Raw genomic sequence first — 24,223 nt, 5'->3', positions numbered from 1 at the left:
CTATTTTTCAAATTACTGTCTATATTTTAATATAAATATAAATATAAATATAAATCTGAATATTCTCAAATATAAATCGAATTGTTCGAGTCGAAATTCACATTCAAATATCTACTCGATCAGGTTGTATACAAATATGTTACACCTTTAAATATAAGTATTTTATTTTGGTATAAAAAAATTCCTTCACATTTGGAATTATTGGAATCACAGAAATTTTAGAAATTTCGTTCAAAAATCCATGGAAAAATTTAAATTTCTAGTAAAATTTGATCAAATTTGACTAAAATTTATTCCAATTTAATTAGGACAGAATATATAAATTTCATTCACCTTTGAAATATCTAAAACTTTAGCGAATTTTTTTTTCTAGTTGGCGGATACGAATATTATCCATTTCCATATCTGAATTCAAAATAATTCAAATATCTACATTTGAATCTAAATCTCAAAAACAAATCCATTTTAAAAATAAAAATAAATATAAAAATCTATATTTATATTTTAATAAATATAAATATTAAATAATTCGAATACCCATTATCCTTTTTCACCCACAGAGCCCGCAGCCACACAGCCACAAGAGCAGAGCGCACCATGTCCCTGGCCGTCGCCGGAGCGCGGGCCTCCCTCCTCCCTACCTCCCCAGCCGCCGCCCCCTCATCCCGCTTGCTCCTCCACGCGCTCTCCCGTCACCGCCGCCCGTATGGGTCCCTCACCTCGTCGTCGGCAGCGAGCAGGCGGCGGCTTCGGGTGCGGATGGCCAGGACGGAGTCCACCGGCGTCGCCATCGGCTTCCGCGCGCCCCAGTTCGAGGTCAGTCAGTCGGCTCGAGCTCTTGGGCAGGGCGAACTGCTAATGCTTGATAATTAATGTCTTGATCAAGATTTGAGCTTTGATTGATGATTGTGCGCTTCTCTTGTGGTTTCTTGGTGGTGGACACGCAGCTCCCGGAGCCACTGACCGGGAAGCTCTGGACGTTGGATGACTTTGTGGGCAACCCTGCACTGCTGGTCAGTGATTCCCTTTTAATTTGTCTTTTACACACAGCCACCACGCCAGTGCGCCATTCACATTATCTCTGAAATATATCTAATTACAGCTTGTGACTTGACTGAAGAGCTATTGACTTTGTGTTGCATGCTTTCCTAGATTTAAGTCTCTAGATTTTTTTTTAATAATGGAATAGATTATTCCGGCCTCTGCAAAGATTTTGGCATACAGCCATTCATTATTACAACCCTCACACACACTAAGACAATCCGTGATGGAACTCAAAATGCTTCTCACACCGCAACATAGGAAAACAGAGATTAAACACAAAGTCTATTACTAAATTATCATCCATGTCGTGCGTAAATCTCCATCACTGTGGTCTCCAAACGTCGACATGCATCTGCGAAACGAGGTCTCTCCTCCACCTTCTGTAGCATGGACCAGAAATGTATCCAGTACGTCCCTCTGAAAAGAACCTGCATAAAAGATTGAGCTTTTACCTTATTAAAGACCATGTCATTACGACTTAACCATAAAGTCCAGCAAAGAGCACTAGCACCAACCAAAGAGTGGTATTTAAGTTGTTGATTTAACCCTTTAAACCAGGTCCCAAACATGTTGGAGACACTAGTTGGTGGATTAATGCCAAAAGTAACAAGAACCACCCGTCATATCAATTTAGCAACATAACAGTCGAAAAATAGATGTTGTATTGTTTCTTCCTTGCTACAATAGCAACACTTAGTACTACCATTCCACCACCTCTTTGTCAAATTATCTTTGGTTAGAATTTTTTCATTAAAAAGCAACCACATGAACACTTTGATCTTTAAGGGTAACTTCAACTTCCAAATGGGTGTGTTAGAAGGGAGAACATGTTCACTAATCAACGCTCTATACATAGACTGGATTGAGAAACGTCCATGTTGATGTAGAGACCATTGAAACAGTTCACGATTATCATTGAAACGAACGAAAGTTAACTTAAAGATCAACTCATTCCACACTATGAAATTATCTCCTACTAGTGCTCTTCGAAAACAGATATTTAGGGGTCGTGTTCTAAAAACTTGCTCTACTGTAACATTCCTCCTATTTGCAATGCAAAATAACGAAGGATATTGCTGCTTTAGACTATCTTGTCCTAACCATACATCTTCCTAAAATCTTATCTAAGACCCATCTTGTAAAATAAAAGAGCCTAGCCTTAAGAAGTCTTGTTTAACTGCCATTAGGCCAGTCCAAAACTGCGAATCCCCCGGCTTATGCTCTACCTCTACGACAGTTTTATTTCTCAGATATTTCTTTCTTAAGAGATTTTGCCATACCCCATCTTCGTTTATCAATTTAAACAACCACTTGCTAAGCCAACACTTATTCTGCAACTCTAAGTTGAGGATACCCATACCTCCTTGGTCCTTAGGTGTGCAGAGAATGCTTCATTTCGCAAGTCTATACTTCTTCTTGTGCCCATCACATTGCCAAAAGAAACGAGACCGATAATAATCTAATTTCTTTAGGATTCCTTTAGTCACTTGAAAGAAGGAAAGCATAAACATGGCGAGGCTACTTAACACCGAATTTATAAGAACTAACCGACCCCCGTAAGAAAGGTACTTCCCTTGCCAACAGCTCAATTTTCTCTAAAATCTCTCCTCAATTTCCTTCCAATCTCTATTCAAAAGCTTTTTGTGGTGCATAGGAATACCCAAGTATCTAAACAAAACAATCCAGACTCGCAGCCAAAGATTTGTGAATAATTGGCCGAACAATCTTTAGCTTTACCATAACAAAACATCTCGCTCTTATGGAAATTAATTTTCAAGCCTGATAACTGCTCAAAAGAACAAAGCAACAGTTTCATGTTCTTTGCTTGCTTTAGATTATGATCCATAAAGATAATTGTATCATCAGCGTATTGCAAGATTGATAACCTATTTTCAACAAGGTTCGGAATAACTCCAGTGACTTGCCCGTCCTCTTTAGCTCGTTCAATGAGAATGGCCAACATGTCCACAACCATATTGAACAAGATTGGAGAAAGGGGATCCCCTTGCCGAAGACCTTTGTGAGTCTAGAAGTAGTGTCCTATATCATCGTTAACTTTGATACCTACACTACCACCGCGTACAACTTTATCTATCCACTCTCTCCATTTTGGAGAGAAACCTTTCATACGTAGAGTTTGTTGTAGAAAAGTCCATTTTACCTTGTCATAAGCTTTCTCAAAAACTAATTTGAGAATAACTCCATCTAACTTCTTCCTATGCATCTTATGAATAGTTTCATGTAAATCAACACCACCTTCCATAATATATCGTCCTGGTAAAAAGGCCGTCTGGGATGGTCTAATTACTTTTTGTGCCACCAGAGTAATTTTATCTGTCAAGACTTTGGTGAAAATCTTAAAACTAACATTCAAAAGATAAATGGGCCTATGCTGCTGAATTTGAATGGACTCCTTTCATTTGGGAAGAAGAGTAATAATTCTGAAGTTTAAACTAAACAGAGGCAAATCACCCGAATGAAACTCACTTAATAAAGCTATCAAATCTCCCTTAAGGATTTCCCAGAAAGTTTGATAAAACTCTATAGGGAATCCATCTGGGCCTGGTGATTTGTTATGATCCATCCGAAAGGTTGCTTCTTTAACTTCCTTTTCGGAGAAAGGTGCAGATAACATATCGTTTTCGACATCAGAAACTTGAGGTATATCATCTCGGCGTGTTTCATCCATGGAGAAATGATTCTCCTCAGATGGACCAAACAAACTTTGATATGAAAGGCCTATAGCCTCACAAGTAGCCCAGGAACTCACCCAAGGCACACGTACACTAGCAGTGGTATTTTTGGTGCTGCAATTGCTTGCTGCATTCTCTGTTTTCTTCTCTATTTATACACTGCTGACCACTACAATATGGCCTGGTTTAAACAGCTAATAACTACAATAATTACTGCTTTAATTGGCTATTATTCTCCCTAATTTGCTAGTTGGAAATTCCTGTTCAAACAACTAATAACTACAGCAATTACTGCTTTAATTGGCTATTATTCTCCCTAATCTACTAGCTGAAAATCTACACACATCAAGGCTTATTGCTAACATGATAATATTTGGTAATGTATTTCTTCAAGTTTTCTGTGCCCTCTATAACCCCCTCCTCTTGTTCTAATTTAAAAATTTTAGTTTTCCTATGTCGTCCATTCGCTACCAAATGGAAAAACTTAGTATTATCATCCCCTTCCAGCAACTTATCAAATTTAGAACGTTGGAGCCATTTAATCTCTTCTTCCCTCAGCAGTTGAACTAGTCTAGGTTTCAAACAATTTTTAAGATCCAACTCTTGCGGTAACAACGGTGAAGTTTCTGCTTTCTTGTCTAAGACATCAATCTTTTGCAATAACTCTTTCTTTTCCTTTCTATATGTACCTTAATGATTTATCGACCATCCTCTCAAATACTGTCTTAATTTTCTAATCTTAGATTGCCACCTCTCTAAAGGTGTTGAACCTTTATTTTCGTTTCTCCACACCTCTGCAACCGTATCATAAAAACCTTCTATAGTTAACCAGCTTAATTCAAATTTGAACAACAACTGATTGCTACTATAAACAGGTTCCCCTGTGTTTAACAAAAGAGGCATGTGATCTGAGATTTCTCTCGTTAGCGCTTGCACCGTTGTTAAAGGGAATTTTTGCTCCCATTCTGTACTAGTTAAAATGCGATCAAGCTTCTCATATGTGGGAACTTGTCTATCATTCGCCCAAGTGAATTTTCGACCAGATAGCTCAAACTCCCTCAAATCCAAAGCATTTATTATCGCATTGAATAAGAAAGGGTATCTACTATCAAATTTGTCATTGTTTATTTCAGAAGGGTTTCTGATGATATTAAAATCCCCACCCACTAACATTGGTAACTTTTCTATACTACAAGAGTGCACTAACTCAGTCAAAAAGCTCTCCTTGTATTCTGGTTGAGCTGCACCGTAAATGGCCACCAAAACCCACCGGAAGCTATCAACTTTATTTCTTAGTATGAACTTGATGTAAAAGTCACCAAAAGACAAACTTCCAATATCAAAGACATCCAGATTAACACCTAGCAGAATACCTCCTAATCTACCATAAGGTTCTGTCCAATGCCAAAGAAAATCTCTCCCCCTACAAAAAGCATCAAGACATTCGTCCGCAAAATGCTTTCTATTAGTTTCAAGAATTGCAATGAAATATAAATGCTCTCCTTTTGAAGTATCTGACAGAAATCTGTACTTAGCCAAATCTCTTAGGTCTCTACTATTCCAAAAAATCTCTTTAAGTCTCTAGATATTTTCTCAGTGCCATTGATGTCAGCATGTTTCTTAAACACTTCAAACAATTGCTGTCAGCTCTTGCCATCTGCTTACATTATGAATCTATTGTAAATATGACTTTCTTCCATTTCAGGTTATGTTCATATGCAATCACTGTCCATTTGTAAAACATCTGAAAAAGGATATTGCAAAGCTCACCTCATTCTACATGGAGGTAAGAGCTTTTAAAGAACAGCCATAACATTCTCTATTGCTTACATTTGTGATGACTTCTAGATACGATGCAGAAAGGACTTGGTGCCGTCGCCATATCCTCGAACTCGATCAGGACACATCCCCAGGTTTTGAGTTACAACCTACCAATGTCTTTCTTTTCTTACTTCTTTTGTTTCAGAAGTAGCCAGGACTTTATCTTTGTCAAAACATAAGGTTCCACAAAATCCCATATTTTGTTTTGATTTTTTCTAAATATTTATGATGACATCTTCTATAGAGCGTCAATTAATTGAATCCCTTCTATTTTGCGATGTCAATTAATGAATCCTAGTTACGTGGAAGAAAGGTGGTCAATAAACATGTCCTCTTATGACACACGAAACATAGGTCGTTTTTTTATTCTCATGATCTTGAATGCAAGACTTTGACAATTTCATTAATAAGAAATTACTGAAGTATCCGCTTAGTTTGGGAGATGCTTCATTTTCTGTTCATCTATTCTACTTGAGTGTTCTGATACTACTGTGTTAGGACATATGTTTTCTATGGTCCATGCAGTTTTTCAGGTTTTCTGGTTTGAACAAAAAATTGAACTTTTTGATTCTGCAGGATGGCCCAGAACGCATTGCTGAGGAAGCAAAATTGTTTAAATATCCTTTCCCATATCTTTATGATGAGGTGTGACTGCACTGTCCTCCAATTCGAAGATTTAGCTGTCCTGATGCAGTTTTTCAGTTCGATTGCTATGCTTTCAAGTTTCATCATGAACTTCTTCCACTAAACTGATCTATTTTACTTTTCTTTGCTGCTAATGCACCTTGCAGTCTCAAGAAGTTGCTAAGGCTTTCGGAGCAGTCTGCACACCAGAGTTTTACTTGTTCAAAAAAGTAACACCATCGATTCCTATGTCCATCAATTATGAATTCGTTATATTAATTCTGCTGGCTCTATTATATTTGCAACCGGTAAACACTGACCAATTCCTTCGGACAACAGGATGGGCGAAGGCCTTTTGAACTCTTCTACCATGGACAGTTCGATGATTCAAGACCCAGTAACAGTGTGCCAGTAACTGGAAGGTACTTTTCATGATGTGATATTATTACACACACAACACTTTCCAGTTACCCCTTGTGCTCATTTTCATTCCCAATTATGTAGGGATTTAAGCCGCGCGATCGACTGCACGCTTAGTGGCCAAGAATTGCCATTTGTGCAAAAGCCAAGGTATCTCCAGCTACTCTAGAATTCGATTCTCTTTCGTTTCACTAGTTTGTTTCCCAACATTTTCTTTTTTGTTCCTATAGTGTTGGCTGCAGCATCAAATGGCACCCATGAAGAGCTCTTAGCGTTGCGCCGTTGGAAAAAATTAGAAGATTTTTTTGTTTTTTCACAAATTAAAGATGAACATGTGATTGAGGTGAGCTCTGCTCAATTGTTCAAACATTGGAATGGAAGGCAAATAGATTGATGATTTGATTACATTTTTGTTGGCGCATGATGCAGCGGAGGTGTGCTGGAGGCTGGAGCTGACGTCAAGTTATTCTAGACTACCCGGTATCAGAATTCTGAGGGAGAAATGCGTGAATGCACCATCGACAGTGTTTGTTTGTGTACCAGAGCAATAGTGTGAAATAAAGAAGTATGTAAATAACAGAAGTGCTCTGTTTGTTTCGTTTAAAACAAATTAAAAAAGAGAAGTGTTGTGCTTGTAAGAAGTATCTTTGTCCAAGTGATAGCACCAAAACGTTGTCCTTACTGTGTTGATCCAAAAGGCAGTCAGATTACCCGTTATTTCTACTGGTGTGTACGTATTGCCCATGGTTGAAGCTCGGTGAATTAATTGCAGAAGCTGAGGATTGCAAAAATATACTATGCTACCTGTAAACTTGTGAAATGGATAGAAATACTGTTGGAATGAGTAAATTATTAGAAAGTAAGTAAAAGATAAGGATAAAAAATAAAACAAAAATGGCGTCGCCCGGACTTGAACCGGAGACCTTTATGTGTTAGACTGACAGTTTTGTTGAAACAATATAGTATATAACATGGCATAGCCTCGTAGTTTTCTACACACGGACTGGCACTGCAATACTACCAGACTGTTTACATAGAACTCCGAATAGAAGTCTAGCGACAGGGCAACAACCACCTCTTATGATTGTAGACCTGCCCAGTATGTAATAGAAGATCACATTGAATGATGACTGAGGGATTAGTAATTTCCGAACAGCAAAAATGTAATGTCATTTTTTGTTATCCACATGGCCCAACCAGTCGCAGCAAAACCATTCAGGCGATCTGATATCTTCCCAGGAAGATGTTTCTCTGAGCAATGAAGTATTCTGACAGATTCCTGGGTTTAGTTTTCCTTTTGAAACAACTACCAATGATGCTCCAGATGAAACATGCCAAGAACAGATGATCAATGTATTCTTCCTTTTAAAAGAATGAGCAAGCATTAGTGCCAAACCCGCCCCACCGCTAGAGGTAATCTCTCATCTTATAATCGACTTCTTACAAACCATCCAAAGAAAGAAACTATCTTCGCATGCGCCTTTAATTTCCACAATCTCTTCATGACCGCAGTGTTCGGTCCAACCTGCAAATTTTCGTACATGGATCTAACAATATATTGCCAAGCAAGAGAATGCTGTGAAACATTATTCCCATAAACCGCTGAATTTGTTGCTCTTGAAGATCATTAAGTGACGCTCTGAATTGCAGAGCACCTGTCTTTGCAACACATCTCAAACTGAAACCTCAGGATTCAAATAGATAGCATAACTTCCAGGCACATCCTTCATAGATAACAGATCTGAATTTAAGAATGTCTCATCAACATAGAGAATCAGTAGCTCTGTTTTTTAATACGGAAAAAAGGATCATCGCCGAAGGTATTTAGCCTCAATCAGATCTTTCCAGATGCTATCTCCCTGCATGCTTTTAAACAACCATTAGATATATTCTGGATACCAAGGCCTGCTCAATCCTTTGGCAAACAGTGTCCCACTTGACTGGGTGATATCTCATTTTTTCCTGACTTACTTGCCACAGGACCGACCGTGGAGTTTTATCAATCTCCTTGAAGCAGTCCGGTTACCTAGCTTAGAGTAATGTTACTGCAACGATTGAAATCGACATATCAAACAAACACAGCATTGAGCCCCAACCAAATTGCAATGCCCAAAGGACATAGCATGATGCAAGATCGTATCACGCTCTTTCATCATATTTACATACATACAAGCTTAATGTTAAAACCCGGATGATTAAACTTTCCGCAGTACCAAGCACATGTTGCGCCACTTCAATAGATTCTAACGAGCAGGTTCAACTCCCTGCGCCACCTTTGAGCCTCTTCAAGCTCCAGCCAGCCATGTCATGTCGTCAGTGCATTGGGGAGAGAGGAGTGAGTGCCGAGAATCTTGCCGCCAACGTCCGGGAAGCTCTCGTGCCCGTGCAGTGGCCCCACCCTCCCGTCCCAGTCGACCCTGACAGGGTACCTCATGAGGTGCCCTCTCATCTCTGCTATCTGCGGCGAGACGTAGCACGCCCAGTTCTCGTCCGCCATCTGGTTCACCCGCCGGACGCACTCCATGGACTCTGGTCGCTTGAAGCACTCCTCCACCGTGCCGAGGTGCTCCGCCCACAGTGACATCCTGTACCCGTACACCTGAAGATGAACAGCAATGCAGCGCATGGTTATGACTTATGAGTTACAGCTCTAGTCATAGTGCAACGCTTTTATTGGTGAGAATCAAGGAGAGGCGTGCCTGTCCTCGTGGAGGGCGGACGCTTCCTGCCCAGCTGTAGTGAGGCTGATAGGCGCCCATGGCGATCTCGGTGTCACGTGAACCATCCATGGACCTCTGGTTGATGTTGGCCGATCCGATGAGCACGAACTCATCATCGACAATCATACCTTTCGAGTGCACATAGATCATGAATCTCCTGAACTTCTGGGCCAACCGCTGGAAGAAAAGAAAGTAAGATAGTCTTTTCCTATAAATCACAGCTAATGCACATCTTTGAGCAACTTACTGAACAATGAAATATAGTTACCAGTGAGGAATTCTCATTCGAATGGCTTGTCACTGAGATATCACCTGACATTTCACGCTTACCGAGGCAGTAGAAGTTCAGGTACTCCTGTGGATGGGTTTCATGTAGCCCCTCCTTTCGGAGAGCGTCTGCTACAATCTTGTACATCATAGACATGGTATGTCCCTTGAAGAGATTATTCAAGACAACAAGAAAAAAGGAAAACAGTGATGACAAATCATGAGTTCAACATCACAAGCTCAAGGAGAATATGCAATTTTTTGACGTGTTAAGCTCATGACAGAACTGTGGTGATGATGAGGAATAAACCTGCCAATAGAGGATCTCCTGCATAGCAGCAGTTGTCGGATTGCCTTCAGGCCACATTGGTATAACAATGTAAGCTGTGAATCGCTCCCTTGCTTTAATCTTTCGTGCAATCTTTATGGCCAATTCAATTGGTATTAGGTTCTCCGCACCTGTTCCCATAAGTGTATTCAAATCATAAGCTGGACAGGCCTTACCCTTGACTTATGAAAATACATCAGACAGTGCATAATACATATTAGTGGTGTCTTTCATCACCTTTTCCGATCAAACTAGTCATATCTGCGTTCTGTTCCAAGTAAAAGTTCGACCAGTCCTCAATGAATATTCAGAAATGCTAAAACAAGCTTGCTAGTTGCGTAATATAATAGATCTGAAACTAAACCATGCTTATTGTAGTTGAAACTGTGAAGCAAGGTAAGTCCTTATGTGGAGGGAATGGCGATGAAAATATCTAGTTTGTGAAATGGGAGGGTGAAGGAAAAAAAAAAGAAAGAAGTCAAGAATAAAACAAAAGCAACTGATGCAACTAATAATCAACTCGTTACCTGCACTTCTATGTGAAGACCAGTAGTATGAAGATCCAATAAAATACTGATTTTCAATGTAGATAAAGTGCTGTGCAGATCTGATGGCTTTTACATATGCATTGTGTATGCTCTTGTCTATCTGCAGATTCTTTGCACAGACAAGATTCTGCATAACAAAGGGTAAAAGGGAATCTCACTGCAAGGATAAACCCCTTCAGACAGAAAAGCTTGCAGTTTAGTTTTAAAGTTAAATTCCAGCCAGTTTCCATGTAAAGAATCACATTCCTATAGCTATTTCAACTTGTGAAATGGACATACCTGTGATTCAGCCTCTTGAACAAGTTTTGGAAATCCCTTTACAGATCCTGAATCAATAGACCGGAAAACCTAGCCAAAGAAGAGTAAAGAAAGCATTTAAGACTTAATGTAGTAACTGAACAAAGGTTGTAGATCTTTAATGTCAAATATGCATAACTCATCATACCTGTACATGCCAGTTCTCTGGATTCTTTTCGTCGCAAACATGTGCATTTAATTCATCTGCCGAAGGTGAAACAATCCAGGACATCCTGTTTATTTTTACCAAGGTATCATGATGCCAGCTTACAGCTCTTCTAACACTGACTTTCCATTTTGCAGATTTTCTCCATCTCTGTTCGAAGTTCGTAAGTACGTCATATGCAGCTGGACCCTCAATTTTGCAATGTAAATCATGCCAAGGCTGTCTTGGTCCATACTTATTAACCTGCAATTGTGGAAAAAAAAGGATGCTCTAAATTTTAAAAGGTTGAAATGATGCTCACTTTGTTGATTCAAGCTTTGATAATCTGTTGGAGAATCAGCAGCGCAGTTAGGGAGAAAAGCTAAATAGGATGGTAGAGAGCTCACAGGGAATGTGGGGTTGTGGAAATCGTCCTTGAAAACAGTATCAAGATCCTTGAAAAGCCTGTGTTCAGGTGTATCATATCTGCCATCACACAAGTCTAGGCCACCAACAAAAGCTGTTATTTTTCGATTGTTTCCAGCGGCTTGGGTGTCCACAATTACACATTTCTGATGGTGTGTAAATAAAGTTCCTACGACCTGCATAATAAAACTCGCTTCAGAAACACCAAAATATGGTTCTATGAAACTCAGATGTAAGATTGTAAGTGTTGTGACAAAATAAGTTGTCTTGATGAATTGCAACTTCCCCAACCAGTAACTTCATTATGCATATTCACTAGTCAAATTCAGTAAAAATGATACATCAATAGTATTGATGCAGCATGCTCGTATATCAAGTCCACAGATTACCTATGTCCGTGTAGTTGCGTACGACAGATACTGTTTTTGCTCTGCCCAAGGTTTTCTCCAAAGAATTCTATAATACACGATGCTATTTGATCATTTGCCCAAGTGAAAGAGTGAGTAAAATCACCAACTTTCTCGCTATTTGTACCATTTTCCCAAAACAAATAAAGACATGGACATGAATATAATTAAATGCAAGGAATCTGAAATCTTGTTGTGGGCATCTTCTGTACAAAGCCAAAATTCATACGACTCCTCATGTATGAAAGAATGCATGTTTTTTTTTTTTTTGGTAGGCATGCAGGTTCTTTGACCTTTCGGAAGGATAATATAAGACTTAAGAGAGAGAATATATGTAGGAGGGAACGACTGACACAGAATATAAAGATGAGTGCCTGATATGCCGAAATCACCACTGTGGCAATTCAGTGTATCAAGTCTGTGAACAAAAGGGAGAAACAACATCCACACCTGCTGCTTGAAAATGCTAAGTTTGTTGCTAGCATAGCGGGGAGTCAACACACAATGTACACCTGAATGCCTGAAATATTTCCGAGCTTCTTCATCATGTGTATGCATGAGTCCGTCCTGCATTCCACCTACATCATTTCTATCAGACTACTCTTTTCTGAAGAAAGCAGCAAACAAGCCGACAAGTCCAAAGCAACAATAGCAACTGAAACTTGATTTTTTGACAATTATCTTGTCAACAATCTTATCAAGATGAGATCTGAAGCTTACAAGCTTGGTTCATATTTATCTTGTCAACAATCTTATCTATGTTTAAAGTGACACCACTGATACCAGAAACATCGACTAAGAGGAAACAGAATTACAGTTCACAAAATTATATTTATCTTTTCAGTTATTATCTCCCTCTTTCACCACCATCTCATCATTATCATGTAAGGATATTAGACAAGAGAACTATTCAGTTCTTCTTTGTATATGTCTACCTTTGCACAACCATTTACATGCTAACCGTTATAACAAAAATAGAACGTCAGACAGGTACATACATTTCTTTTGTGTGTGTGTTGGGGGTGGGGGGGGGGGTGGATAAAGCAGAATAAGGCCTACCGTTTTCAAGAGAAATTTGTCATGTGATGTCTTGTCATCCCAAAGCAACACAATTACACGGACACCCTCTTGAACCTTGTTCTTCAAAAGTTCCCCAATGGTTGGTGGGTTTCCATTGGGCACTGGTTTTGCTGATTCCCTTACAAGCTTGACAGGGTGATACAAAGACCAACCGATTATGTAAATAAGGTGATGAGCCTCAACAATTGCATGGCAAATGTCTTCCCAGCATTTGTTTTGTTCATATATCCTCCCACCATCAATTTCAATTTTAGGTCGGAAATCGTCAGGAACATGAGCATCTTGATACAGAGTGACCATACCACCCTTCCTAAGAGGAAAATAAGCATTTGGAACGCCAACACTCTGATGACCATCACATCAGCACCTACTCCATCCTTGTATAATGGATTCTGCTCAATTGGCTTATACTGGATAGATAAATGCAATTCAGGAGATGGCTTCATAGGATTACTGTACTGACCAGCAATTGGAAACCAGCCACTGACCATATCCCCTGGTGTTATGTGTTCAACAGGTATTGAAGCCACACCGATAAGCTCTGCCCCAAAAACATCATTGTCCTTTACATGAAACTCAACTCTGCTAACTGAATGAGCAACTTGAACAAAGAAGTGTTCATCCCATTTAGGGTTCTCCGAGTTTGCAATGACTCGAGTTTGCGCCACTGTTGCTCCTGAGAGGCAAACTGAAACATACGGATCACCAGTGATGATCTTCCTCACGTCTGGGTGTGGATCAGAATTCCCACATTCAGTGCTGCAAGCTCCATACCCAGTGAAGCATTTTCGCATCCTTTCAGTCATGAGATCCATATTGGGAAGACATTTTGCTTCAGTTATCTGTATGTCCAAGTCTCCATGCAAGAGCATACTAACCCCAGATTCAGCTGAGTGTTTCCCCATGGTATCACGGTATGAGAAGAATCCACCAGACAATAAGATGAACCAGAAGCTAAACTGTCATTATCCTGGAAAGCACATCCTTTGCAAACCAAATGACATTGAAGGTGCTGAGACCTTTATAGGTTACCCAAGCACGAAACCTGCAGAGTACACTCTACTTTGAGAAGACGCATTCATAAACTGCAAGAAAAACGAAGATAGGAGACATTCTACAATGTTTGCCATAGGGACCCCGAATCCCTTGGTTGCACAACAGTATTCAATATCAGTTGTCTAGTTTTGACGCAAGAACCAACAGGAGTTTAGGAATGACTAAATAACATAAGATACAAATTCCTATCGGGTATCAAAATCGAAACAAGTGGATTCACCATATTTAATCTGATTTTATTGGTCCTCCGTCCCCCACTTTAGTTTTTGTTAGTGTAAGCCTCTAAAATTCATAATTCCATACGTTTGTCTAATTACTCCCTACTCCCATTTAACAGACTGAACCTACTCTCATTTGTCTAATCTTATTTTATTGGTCCTCCGTCCCCCACTTTAGTTTTTGTTAGTGTAAGCCTCTCAAATTCCATATGAACAGGCAAGGAGCCTAGTGGTAAAGCTCAGTGGTAGAGCCTAGCCCATCGGGTTCGATCCCTCGGCATCGCCAACCCCTGTTGGCCTCCAATGAAGACCCCGGTAAAAAGAGCTCCGGTGTAAAAAAATTCATAATTTTATATGTTTGTCTAATTACTCCCTACTCCCATTTAATTACCACTTTAGTTTTTGTTAGTGTAAGCCTCTCAAATTCATAATTCCATACGTTTGTCTAATTACTCCCTACTCCCACTTAACCGACTGAATCCAATTGACATTTTGCAATCAACTTTTACACGTCCAATTTTTTGTATCACACAATCCATTTAGCATGAATCTGATTCCCCAATCATAAGAAGCAAAGCAATCAAATCAATATATTTAGCATTTGAGGCTAAAGTGGGTGTCTGATTATGCAATTGCACAAATTATAAGGCCAAGAAGCGCATTGTTACACAGGGTTCAGGTAGAGAGAGACTGACCCGAAGAAAGAAAACGAATTGATCTAAACGATAGGGTTTGCAAATTCATATGCAGTAGTTAAATCTAGGAGAAAAGAAACATTACCGAATCGTAGAAGAGAGAGAGAGAGAGAGAGAGAAGAGAATGGAAGAGAGAGGATGGGCGAACTGATTAATGCGCCAGTTGGCCATCTGCGTGCGGCGCGGAGTTGGCGGGGCAACGAGCGACGAAGGGGCCGGCGGAACACGCGTGGCGTAGACCGGTCGGGGGAGTGGAAAATTGCATGGGCGCTTTGGATCCAAACGGTATATTTGTATTAAATAGGTAAATAAAAAATTATAAAGTAGTGATAAAATTAATAGGTAGATAGATATCATATCGGATAAATAGATGAAGGAGATAATTCGTATGTTTATATTTTTAGATAGAGTTGTCTTTCCTATCTATCGAAACCACTCGTGCTAGGAAAGCCAACGGGTAGTGGACGGAGCGACGGGGCACATGTAGTTGGTTATGATCTTTGGTATACGAGCAGCGACGGATCTAGCAGAGGACTGGAAAGTTTAAGCTATCTATCTGTTGATACTCTATGAAGAAAAATGAGAGATACGAGGGATAAAAAGAGAAAGAGGGAGAAGAAGATACTTAGTAAGGAAGAAGAATATAAACCTCCTAACAATCCATCTTACGTCGGTTATTGTGTTCACACTGGTGGCATCGAGTCATGACACATCATTCCCTTGTGTCTCTTTCCTTGTAAGCATACACATTCACACCTCGTCCTATATGGCACCTAAAGTTCGTGCGAAGGGCCAAATAGTGAAAATTGTTGCCATTCTTGGTAGTACATTAACCAATGTGTATTATTGTCATTCATTCTTTTAGAAAAAAATCCTCAAAATTTATATTAGTTATAAAATAATGATACCTTAAAAGTGTGTAAGTAACTAAGTACCTTTCTTGTACTTACAAGATCTCGAGATCTTAGACAGCTAGTTGCTATCAAGTCCTTGAGGCAATGGATGTGATACACTTCATCATCTTGGTTTTGCAACGGCAATATGGTTGGCTATGGTCGTGAAAGAAGGGAGCATATTTTTCAACGATCTCTAGGGAAGTGCAAGAGCTATGCCTTGGTAATAATGTATTTCATCGAAATTCAATTATCAGAACAGATTAGGGCCAGTTTCTTTTAGCTTTGGATTTTGAAAAACTTTTGAATTACAGATTGTAAAAAGCTGAATTATGAAAAGCTAAATGATTAAAAGCTTAGGGCTGATTTGCAATCTAGATTGTGAGAGGTTAGATTGTAGCTCACAGAGAGGTGGGACCCACTAGGCAGTGTGAGAGAGGGAGGGGGTGCATGTGGATAAGGTTGGCCGGGCTTTTCCCTGTGCGGCTCATAGAGAGGAAGAGAGGCTAGAGGGCGAAAGTGCATTTAACCCTTATGTATAATTTTGGTAATTAATGATGATATCTATAAACTAACAATATTGTGAGTTTGTTAATAAGTTGTTCATAGGTGATGTATGGAGGAGACATATGCATCAAGATGAATGAGCTCTGGTGATGGTCATAAGAAGAAATAAAAGCTCATATAAGATTGGTGATAAGCGTGAATGCTAAGTTACTTGTGGAGATTAAGTAACTAAATGTATGTTATTGTCAATAGAGTTTTATAGCCTAATCCGTATGTTTATGCTTAAGAGTGAGTTGAGGTTAGAACACATAAGAAGGTGTAAATTAAATTGAAATCCAATATGCCAAGAGTAAAGAACAAGATTGGACTCCATATATATGATAAAGTGAATTTATTGAAGATGTCGGATACAAAATGGTTTTCTATGGTAATCCGGTAAAGGACAAGCAAGACTCGGCTGCGATGGACCATCTGATGATGAAAGGCAAGCAAATGGCTTGATGCCGAAGGACCAAGGCGATGGTGAAGAGCGAGTGAAGACTTTGTGCCAATTAACTGTGTGAGGTCATAGGAAGCTATGGGTAACTCGTATCAATCATATGAAGAATTAAGAAGAGATGGAGTGATAATTATATGAAAGTTGGCAACCCTCAAGGTTTGAAAGAAAGAAGCACTACTTGAAAGTATTCAAAGGTCCAAATTGGTTCAAACGAGTTTTACATTTGAATTTAAGTATATGTATGCCGCACTATTAAGAGGGATGCAATGTAGAGCTAATTATTGTGTCTTAGCGCTCAAGAGTTTTCTAATCAACCCAAAGTGAGAGTTAGCTTAAGCAGCCTGGTGCGGAAAGTGTGAAAGCATCTGAATTAGGTTTCGGAGTGTTCCCAGTTTGATACATTGTGTTTGAGGTCATGAATTTAGTTTGGATGTATAGCACTCTGAGTAAGCTTTCCATAGAGTCTACAATTGTAAATGTTGGATTTTGAGATCAAAAGTTATCGTCATTTTTACAGGGTCAGCTATGCTGAACTCGGACACTCCGGGCTGACCCGGATACTCCGGGTTGGCCGGAGTCTCTGAGTTTAGTTCTGAGCCGAGTGGTTTGTTAGGGCCTAAGTGTTTCACCCGGATACTTCGGGTTGACCTGGATACTCCAGATTCTAGTAGTTGTTCGAACCCTCCGAGTTGTACTTTGGCGATGATTCTCGGTTATGCGTTCAAATGCCAACCCGAATACTCTGGTTGACCTGGATACTCTGGGTCAGTACAAAAAGCTATGTAACGGCTAGTTTTTTGAGGAAGGGTATAAATAACCCCTCACCTCCATCTTTGTTTGTAGCTGCTTGGGCACGAAAGAAAAACCTTCTAGAGCCAAAAGAACTCCATCCCACTCCAATCTAGTGTGTAATTTGAGAAGAAAAGTGAGTTGGGTTGAGAGATTGAAAGATTGAGTGTAAGTGAGCTAAATCCCATCTTGAGCACTCGATTCATTGGCAAGAAGTTCACGAAGCGTCTGTTACTCTTGGAGCTAAGCTTCTAGGCGGCTACACATCGCTGGCGAGCACATAAGGTTGTGGTGTGCCGTAGGAAGTTTATGAAGGCTTCGATTTTGCCTCTGGAAGGGAAAGAATCAAGGGTAGAAATCCAAACTTAAGTGTGACTGAGCTTGAAGAGAAAAAGGGTTCAGAGAGACCAAGCCCAAGTGTGATCGAGCCCCTCAATAGAGACATAGGAACCTCTAGAGGAGGTGTTTGAACTTCGGAAAACAAATCTTATATCTCCTCTCTTGTATCCTTATTCTTGAGTGCTCGCTCAACATTTATATATATTGCTCGATCTACTTGCTCTACTTAGAATCATCACATAGAACACATGACTTCATTTGGTTTGAGCTAGAACTCTTTAGGCATACTTTAATTTCAGTTTCAAGTTCATTCTCTACTGAACCCGAAAGTTTCGAATTTAACCCGGATACTTTGAATATTGTACAATCAGCTCTGAACCCGGAGTATCCAGTGAACAACGTTTTCAGGATTTTCAACTAGAGTTTTCTTATATATCTTTTACTAGTTTTAAATAGTTTTTGTCACCCTAGAATTGTAACTCTTACACTTATTTATGGTGATTGTGCATTAGTTCAGCTTAGCATAATTAGGATTTTCACTTGTGAAAAATCCGTTAGTTTATTTTCTGCTGCAAGTTTAGACTAATGATAAAATGGAACAATTTTTTATAAAATCGCCTATTCACCCCCTCTAAGCAACATCATTATCCTTTCAGAGGGGAGGAAGAGGAGGCTAGAGGGGAGAAAGAGAGGGGCGGGTGGAGAGAGAGAGGGAAGCTAGAGGGAGGGTACTTGCTGACGGTGAGGAGGAGATTAGAAGGGAGGAAGAGGGAGGCAATGGTGGGGGAGGCCGGAGTAGCACTGCAGGAGGTGGCGCGGTGCATGCGGGATACTACGCAGGAGTGCGAAGGGAGGGGGGTGTAGGGCGGCGCTACAGGCGACGCCAACCAGTGGCGGGCCACACAGGGGTAAGGACGACACGACTGCATAGAAGCAGTGGTGATATCATATAATGGTCCAACTTAAAATGAACATGTTATGATTAGCAAGGTATGTCACTGGTAGAAGTCGAGTGGTGGTTCATCCATCATTTGCGAGCTTTAGGGTTTAATTGTGTCTCATTAAATTTAATCTTGAAGGGTTATTGAGTTTGTGAGAGTGAGACGAGATTTGGATGGGTAGTAAGGATGACACATGAAAGGAGTCTTGGATGTCATAGACCCTCCTAGATCGATTAAGCATCGTCCTTTCTTTGCCATTGGTGTAAGCACTTTCCATACTATAACATAGCCGCATAGGAAAAGGATGAGCTGATTATTTCATTCCATACCGTTTGTTTGGCACATGACTCCATGGTGTGTGTGTTTGTGGGAAGAGTATGTGCATGTGATGAGATGAATGGACGAGGGACCTAGTGTATGCCCTTCGGGGGCTAGGTACACGGCATTATGGATATGGGCCAACCGGACGGGGATGGGTGAGAGAAAGGTTGTCACAGGGGCCAAGAGGTTGGACTCGTGTCGTGTGTGTAAAGTTGTTTCCCCTGTAGGGTGTAAGATCAATTCGAATTGCCATGCTCTTAGTTATGAGCATGCTTAATGTCCATCTGCATCAATTGTAGAGTTTCCGATGTGTTGGATATATGTGGTTGTAAGTTGTATGTTGGGAGATGGTTTGCATATGTCTATGTTGAGAGGAACTTGTTCTCATGTTGGCTATGTTTATGTATATATTGTCATATGAGAATAGGCTATTGTTGATTATGTTAGATGCTCACACTACATGCCTTTCGAAATGCTTTTCACTTAAATGCAACTTAACTTGTGGCTTACTTCTTGCTACCCATTCTAAATTTCATAATCCTTAGAGTCGGGTTATTATATGTACCCATATAGAGTAAGACTTGTAAGTACATTCGTCCTCATGATGCTATTGTTGAAGTTTTACAGGTAATGATGATTTAGTTTATGGCTACTTCGTGTCTGCCAGTGACGGTGATAGACAAGACTAGTAATTTGCTACTCAGGGTGTTGCGGTGGCAACCTATGGCATATGGCATCAATTCTTTTACTGTTTTTAGATGATATATCTGCTGCGTGAAATGCTCATGTGCTAGGTTATAAACTTGATATATTTTGCTTAGTCTAACACTTAAATTGTTATATGTTGAGAGCTCGAACTTGTTAATTGGCTCTCATCTTTTAAATTTCAGCAAGTAGTGCTTTGAAATTGTTAAACTTGTAATCAATTTAAAGACGTGTAATATGTTTAATCTACTTGCTCTTTGTTATATTTTGATGTGATGAGGGTTGTTGTATAGGTATGCGTTCCGATCTTGGGTATAAACACATACCAAGACTACCGGAATTGCATTATCTTTAATCATATACGTTTGTGATTGTGGCTTTGAGATGTGGGTTAGCACATGACATATCAAGAGATGCGCATCTTCTAGCACTCATCTTATCAGATGAATCACCGATTTGATTAATTTGAATACAATTTGAACGGTTCTCACACTAAGGTCCCCCCTGAGCAGCTGATGTAGTAGTTGGCTACTCTGTTGTTGGTCATCGTTGTCATCATCATCGTCCCTTGGGATGAGGACAAAGTGGAAGCCTTGGCCTCCTCCTCCTCAGCCGCCACCTCCTCTTCTAGTACCTCTTCCTCTAGGGCATCCCAATTCACGACTTCCTGGCTTGGGGACGAACGCTCGGCGACGAGGGCCTCGCCATATTGATCGACCTCTATGGCGATGGAATTGGTGGCCACTTCCTCTTCCATCTCCTCATTGGAAGAGATGTTAAAAACCTCCACTATGGAGTTGGATTCGGCTGGGGAAGGTGATGGTGTTGGAGGGGGAGATTGTGGTGATGAAGGCAGAGGACTTGATGGTGATGAAACCCTAACCCTAACTTCTCATGAGTTGGATGATGACGAACACTCCATGACCAGGTTTGGAAACTAAGGTGGTTGACCTGAGGTAACAAAAACTCACCACCCGGGGGTTAAAAGACCTCTGGGTCAAGGGGCAGCCGTGATTCAGTCTTCGGACGTTGTACAATGGGTTTGGTCACATAATGATTCATGATAAACCAAGCATCTACCAGCCATCAAACAAAGAGGTGTTTGGTGAGTCTCCGACTTGCATGATATCAGTTCCGAATACAACTTAGAGCTACGATCTCTTACGATGACGTCTCATTGCATTCAATGCCAGAATATTTTTCGACGCACGCATGGCAGTTGGAACAATATCCCAATGAGAATGGCGCACTACTCCACCATACTTGCATAGTTTCCAAACGTCATCATGATCTCTTACCAGGTAAAGATTCTTCTCACCACCACGCAAAATCTCTGCTGTGACAAATTCAAACCCGGTTAACGATATGTCTTTTCTCCCCCATCCTTTCCAAGGATTGGATGATATTTCTTGGATGAATTGGAATTCTTATTCGGATGGAATACCGTCTTGGGGGTTCGCTTGAGTACTCAGAGGTGTTCGAAGTCCCAGATAGATGACCTGATGACTCTAAGATCCCGATTAGATGTACCATTCTATCCGAGGACCCAAGTACTACTCAGAGATGCAATTGGTCAAATAATTTATCTTTGTTGACTAAGATTTTGATGCGTCAAAGTCTCATTTCATATACTAATGGGGGGCTGATGAGTAGCATAAAACTACCGTATTCGGATACCCTAGGGTTTTCTATTCTCAGGGTATATCTCTGTGCTTAAGAAGGGAATCCCTAGACGTTTGAAAATAACCCGTAGGTACTCAGAATATCTCATAAATAGGGAAGTTTATCTCTAAGAATGGTACGGAAGGACTCCAGAGGCCGTATGATGACTGCCTACAAGTCAATACAAGTCCATTGAATCCATTAAAACCTACCTAAGCTTTGATCCCTTAAGCATTCTGCACTTTAGATCTACATTAGTGACCCTCCCCGACTATTCATAAGGAGCCTCTTGACTAGGTTTAGATCTATCTAAGCTAGCCAAAAACTTTCTTGTAAACAGTCTCGAAGATCAATATAAGATAAATAGGATGTAGGACTATTATCCCAAGGAAGGATTGAACCTGTACAAATTTGTAAGATCGGCGATTTAGGAATCATCAACACACTCTAAAAATCACGTCTCCTAACATCCCTAATTGAAAATCATACAGTCGTTTGTTAATTCATTGAGACTGCTAAAATTATTCCTAAATCATGCTAAAGATTTTCCTAAATTAGGCTACAATTATTCCTACATCACACGAAAATTCCTAGATTTATTGCTAAAATTATAAGTACCAGTCCTAAAATTCCTAAAACTATTCATAAATCATGCTATAATTTCTAAAACTATATCTAAAATTTCTAAACTATTATACGAATAGGAAAAATAAACTTTTTTTCCTCTTCTTCCTCCTCCTCTCTCCTCCCCTCCTCTTCTTCTCTCTTCTTTCTCTCTCATGCGTGTGGCACCCTCTCCTCCTCTCTCTGCATAGAACCAAAACGAATGTGGCGAGTCCCTGAGCAGCGATGGTGTGACACATTATAAAGATGCATGTTAGCATCTAGAGTGCCGATAAGCATCTTGTCGCACTGCAAGCCTCCATAAAAGTGGTGAACCACAACATGTCAGCATTCCAAATGCCGAAATGCCCCTGTCGGTAGGTGAGCTGCCGATAGGGCTCTTGTCGGCTTTTCATCTGCTGACATGATACTAATTTGATAACATTGATAATTTTTCAAAAACACATACTATATTTGCTATTTTTCATTAAATTAATATTATTTTAAAAAATGGATAGACTACAACCCATCAACCTGCATTGACAGTAAAGGAACCCCCATTGGACAGTAGGTGAAACCCATACAACAATTATAGTCAGTAAGTAATCCACCTCAGAAGCAACATCCATACAGCTCGAAGCATTCACTTCTCACAACTGCATGTAAGAGACCAGCTACTACTAATACTACTTTCGTTCTCTTTTACTTGTTGTTTAGGATATTGACACGATCTCCAACAATCACATTTAACCATTACTTTTGACAACTACCTCTTGGTAAAAGTTAATAAAAATTAGATGATATTAAAATATTTTTCATGATAAATTCACCACTATCATTTTCATATACTAAATCCTAATAGTTCTATGTATATTAGTGTTCAAAGTTTCTAAAATTTATTAGTACGTATTTTAAGATGATATCTATTTAAGAATGGAGGTAGTACTACTTCAGATACCACCATCGAAGAATACCACCCGACATCCATTCATGAGAATGAGAATCTTCCCGCCAGAGTATCACTAGGTAACACAAACATCTACAGGGAAAGCACACCTCATCCATTACCCAATCGCAGCAAAAAGAGCAAGTTGCAAAGTATGCCCTCCGAAGTACACCACGAGTCACAGGAAAGCCTCACCCTCACCCAAGCACTGTTGATGAGAACTAATCAATAGAACGTGTTGCAGTCTATGACGAATAGAAACCCCACCAACATAAGCTCACATAAATAGCGACCGGAAAAAACAGAGTACATTTCTCCGAAGACTTACGGGGAAGACTAAGCGCAATGAAAGGGTCACTTTTGAAATCATTCGAATGCTAAGGCAACGCTCGAGACAGCAGAGGCAATCATCAAAACCACCAAATCAAACACCTCTGAGAAGGCTGGACACCAGATGGGAAAGATTATCCACAACAAAGGAGAGAAATCAATTAGAATCGGGGAATTCAATGAACTTGAAGACAAACGACCAGATTGGAGTGAGTAAAGCGATGTAAGGCAAAGTAAAGCTCTCCAGGTTGGTGTTAAATTTTTTAGTGTCCCTGCAACAGGCTCGGGCGATTGATCAGCCCTGAGATCTCCAACTGTAGCTTGTCCTCTTAGGGGTCATTGGCAGAATAATTTTGAGATTCTGATTCTATTTACATTGCTGCAGTTATGTATTTTGGTCGTCGTCTATGTAATATTAGATAAAACATGGATTCTGGAACTACTTCCGGACTTCTGGGGATGGGCGCGTTGCCATGGCTATGCGGCCAGCACGGTGGGACTCACAGTGCATGCCCAAGTTAGTGAGGGAGTTTGAGCATATATAACAGTAATACCGAAATATGTTCGGAGCATGGAAACAATGACATCAATACAAAGACTTGAAGAACGTAATCAGGTAAATATAAAGTATACAAATTCATACATGGTCACATCACATACAGAACATAACTGCTCTTACTAGACACATCACACATGGTTACACCACATTCAGTAAAAAACAAACCCATATGTGCTCTTATTAGACACTTCACACACATCACGTTTCTGACTGTTTCCAGCTTCTTCTCAGCCAAATCGAGCCTCAATTACGTTGATCTTTTCAGAATAGCAGATAGGACATGTGGCAAGGTTGACTCCACATGACTTGCATGCGCAGAGGTGTTGACATGGCAGGATTA

At 40.1% G+C, this 24,223-nt stretch overlaps 1 protein-coding gene and 1 pseudogene across 1 annotated transcript; one reads left to right on the top strand and one right to left on the bottom strand.

Annotated features, from left to right (window-relative positions):
* Positions 1-541: 541 nt before the first annotated feature.
* On the top strand, positions 542-7,319 carry LOC133892672 (uncharacterized). Its single transcript, XM_062333570.1, has 10 exons — positions 542-816; positions 948-1,013; positions 5,443-5,523; positions 5,597-5,650; positions 6,135-6,203; positions 6,350-6,412; positions 6,522-6,604; positions 6,687-6,752; positions 6,833-6,945; positions 7,032-7,319. The coding sequence occupies exons 1-9, from the start codon at positions 598-600 to the stop codon at positions 6,861-6,863; spliced, it is 732 nt and encodes a 243-aa protein (XP_062189554.1). The 5' UTR covers positions 542-597; the 3' UTR covers positions 6,864-6,945; positions 7,032-7,319.
* Positions 7,320-8,813: 1,494 nt separating this feature from the next.
* Positions 8,814-14,093, bottom strand: LOC133892190 (phospholipase D delta-like; annotated as a pseudogene).
* Between the last annotated feature and the right edge of the window lie 10,130 nt (positions 14,094-24,223).

This window comes from Phragmites australis, chromosome 15 (genome assembly GCF_958298935.1).
Source record: "Phragmites australis chromosome 15, lpPhrAust1.1, whole genome shotgun sequence".
NCBI classification, from domain to species: Eukaryota; Viridiplantae; Streptophyta; class Magnoliopsida; order Poales; family Poaceae; genus Phragmites; species Phragmites australis.
Note: the sequence above shows the minus strand (reverse complement) of the source record. Positions and strands in the feature narration are given on the sequence as shown.

Bases quoted from the DNA above. Each gene is read 5' to 3' on its own strand.
- LOC133892672 (XM_062333570.1), top strand. From the start codon at position 598: ATGTCCCTGGCCGTCGCCGGAGCGCGGGCCTCCCTCCTCCCTACCTCC. The intron at 5,524-5,596 runs GTAAGAGCTTTT...GATACGATGCAG, and splicing joins TCACCTCATTCTACATGGAG to AAAGGACTTGGTGCCGTCGC. The intron at 6,204-6,349 runs GTGTGACTGCAC...TGCACCTTGCAG, and splicing joins TCCCATATCTTTATGATGAG to TCTCAAGAAGTTGCTAAGGC.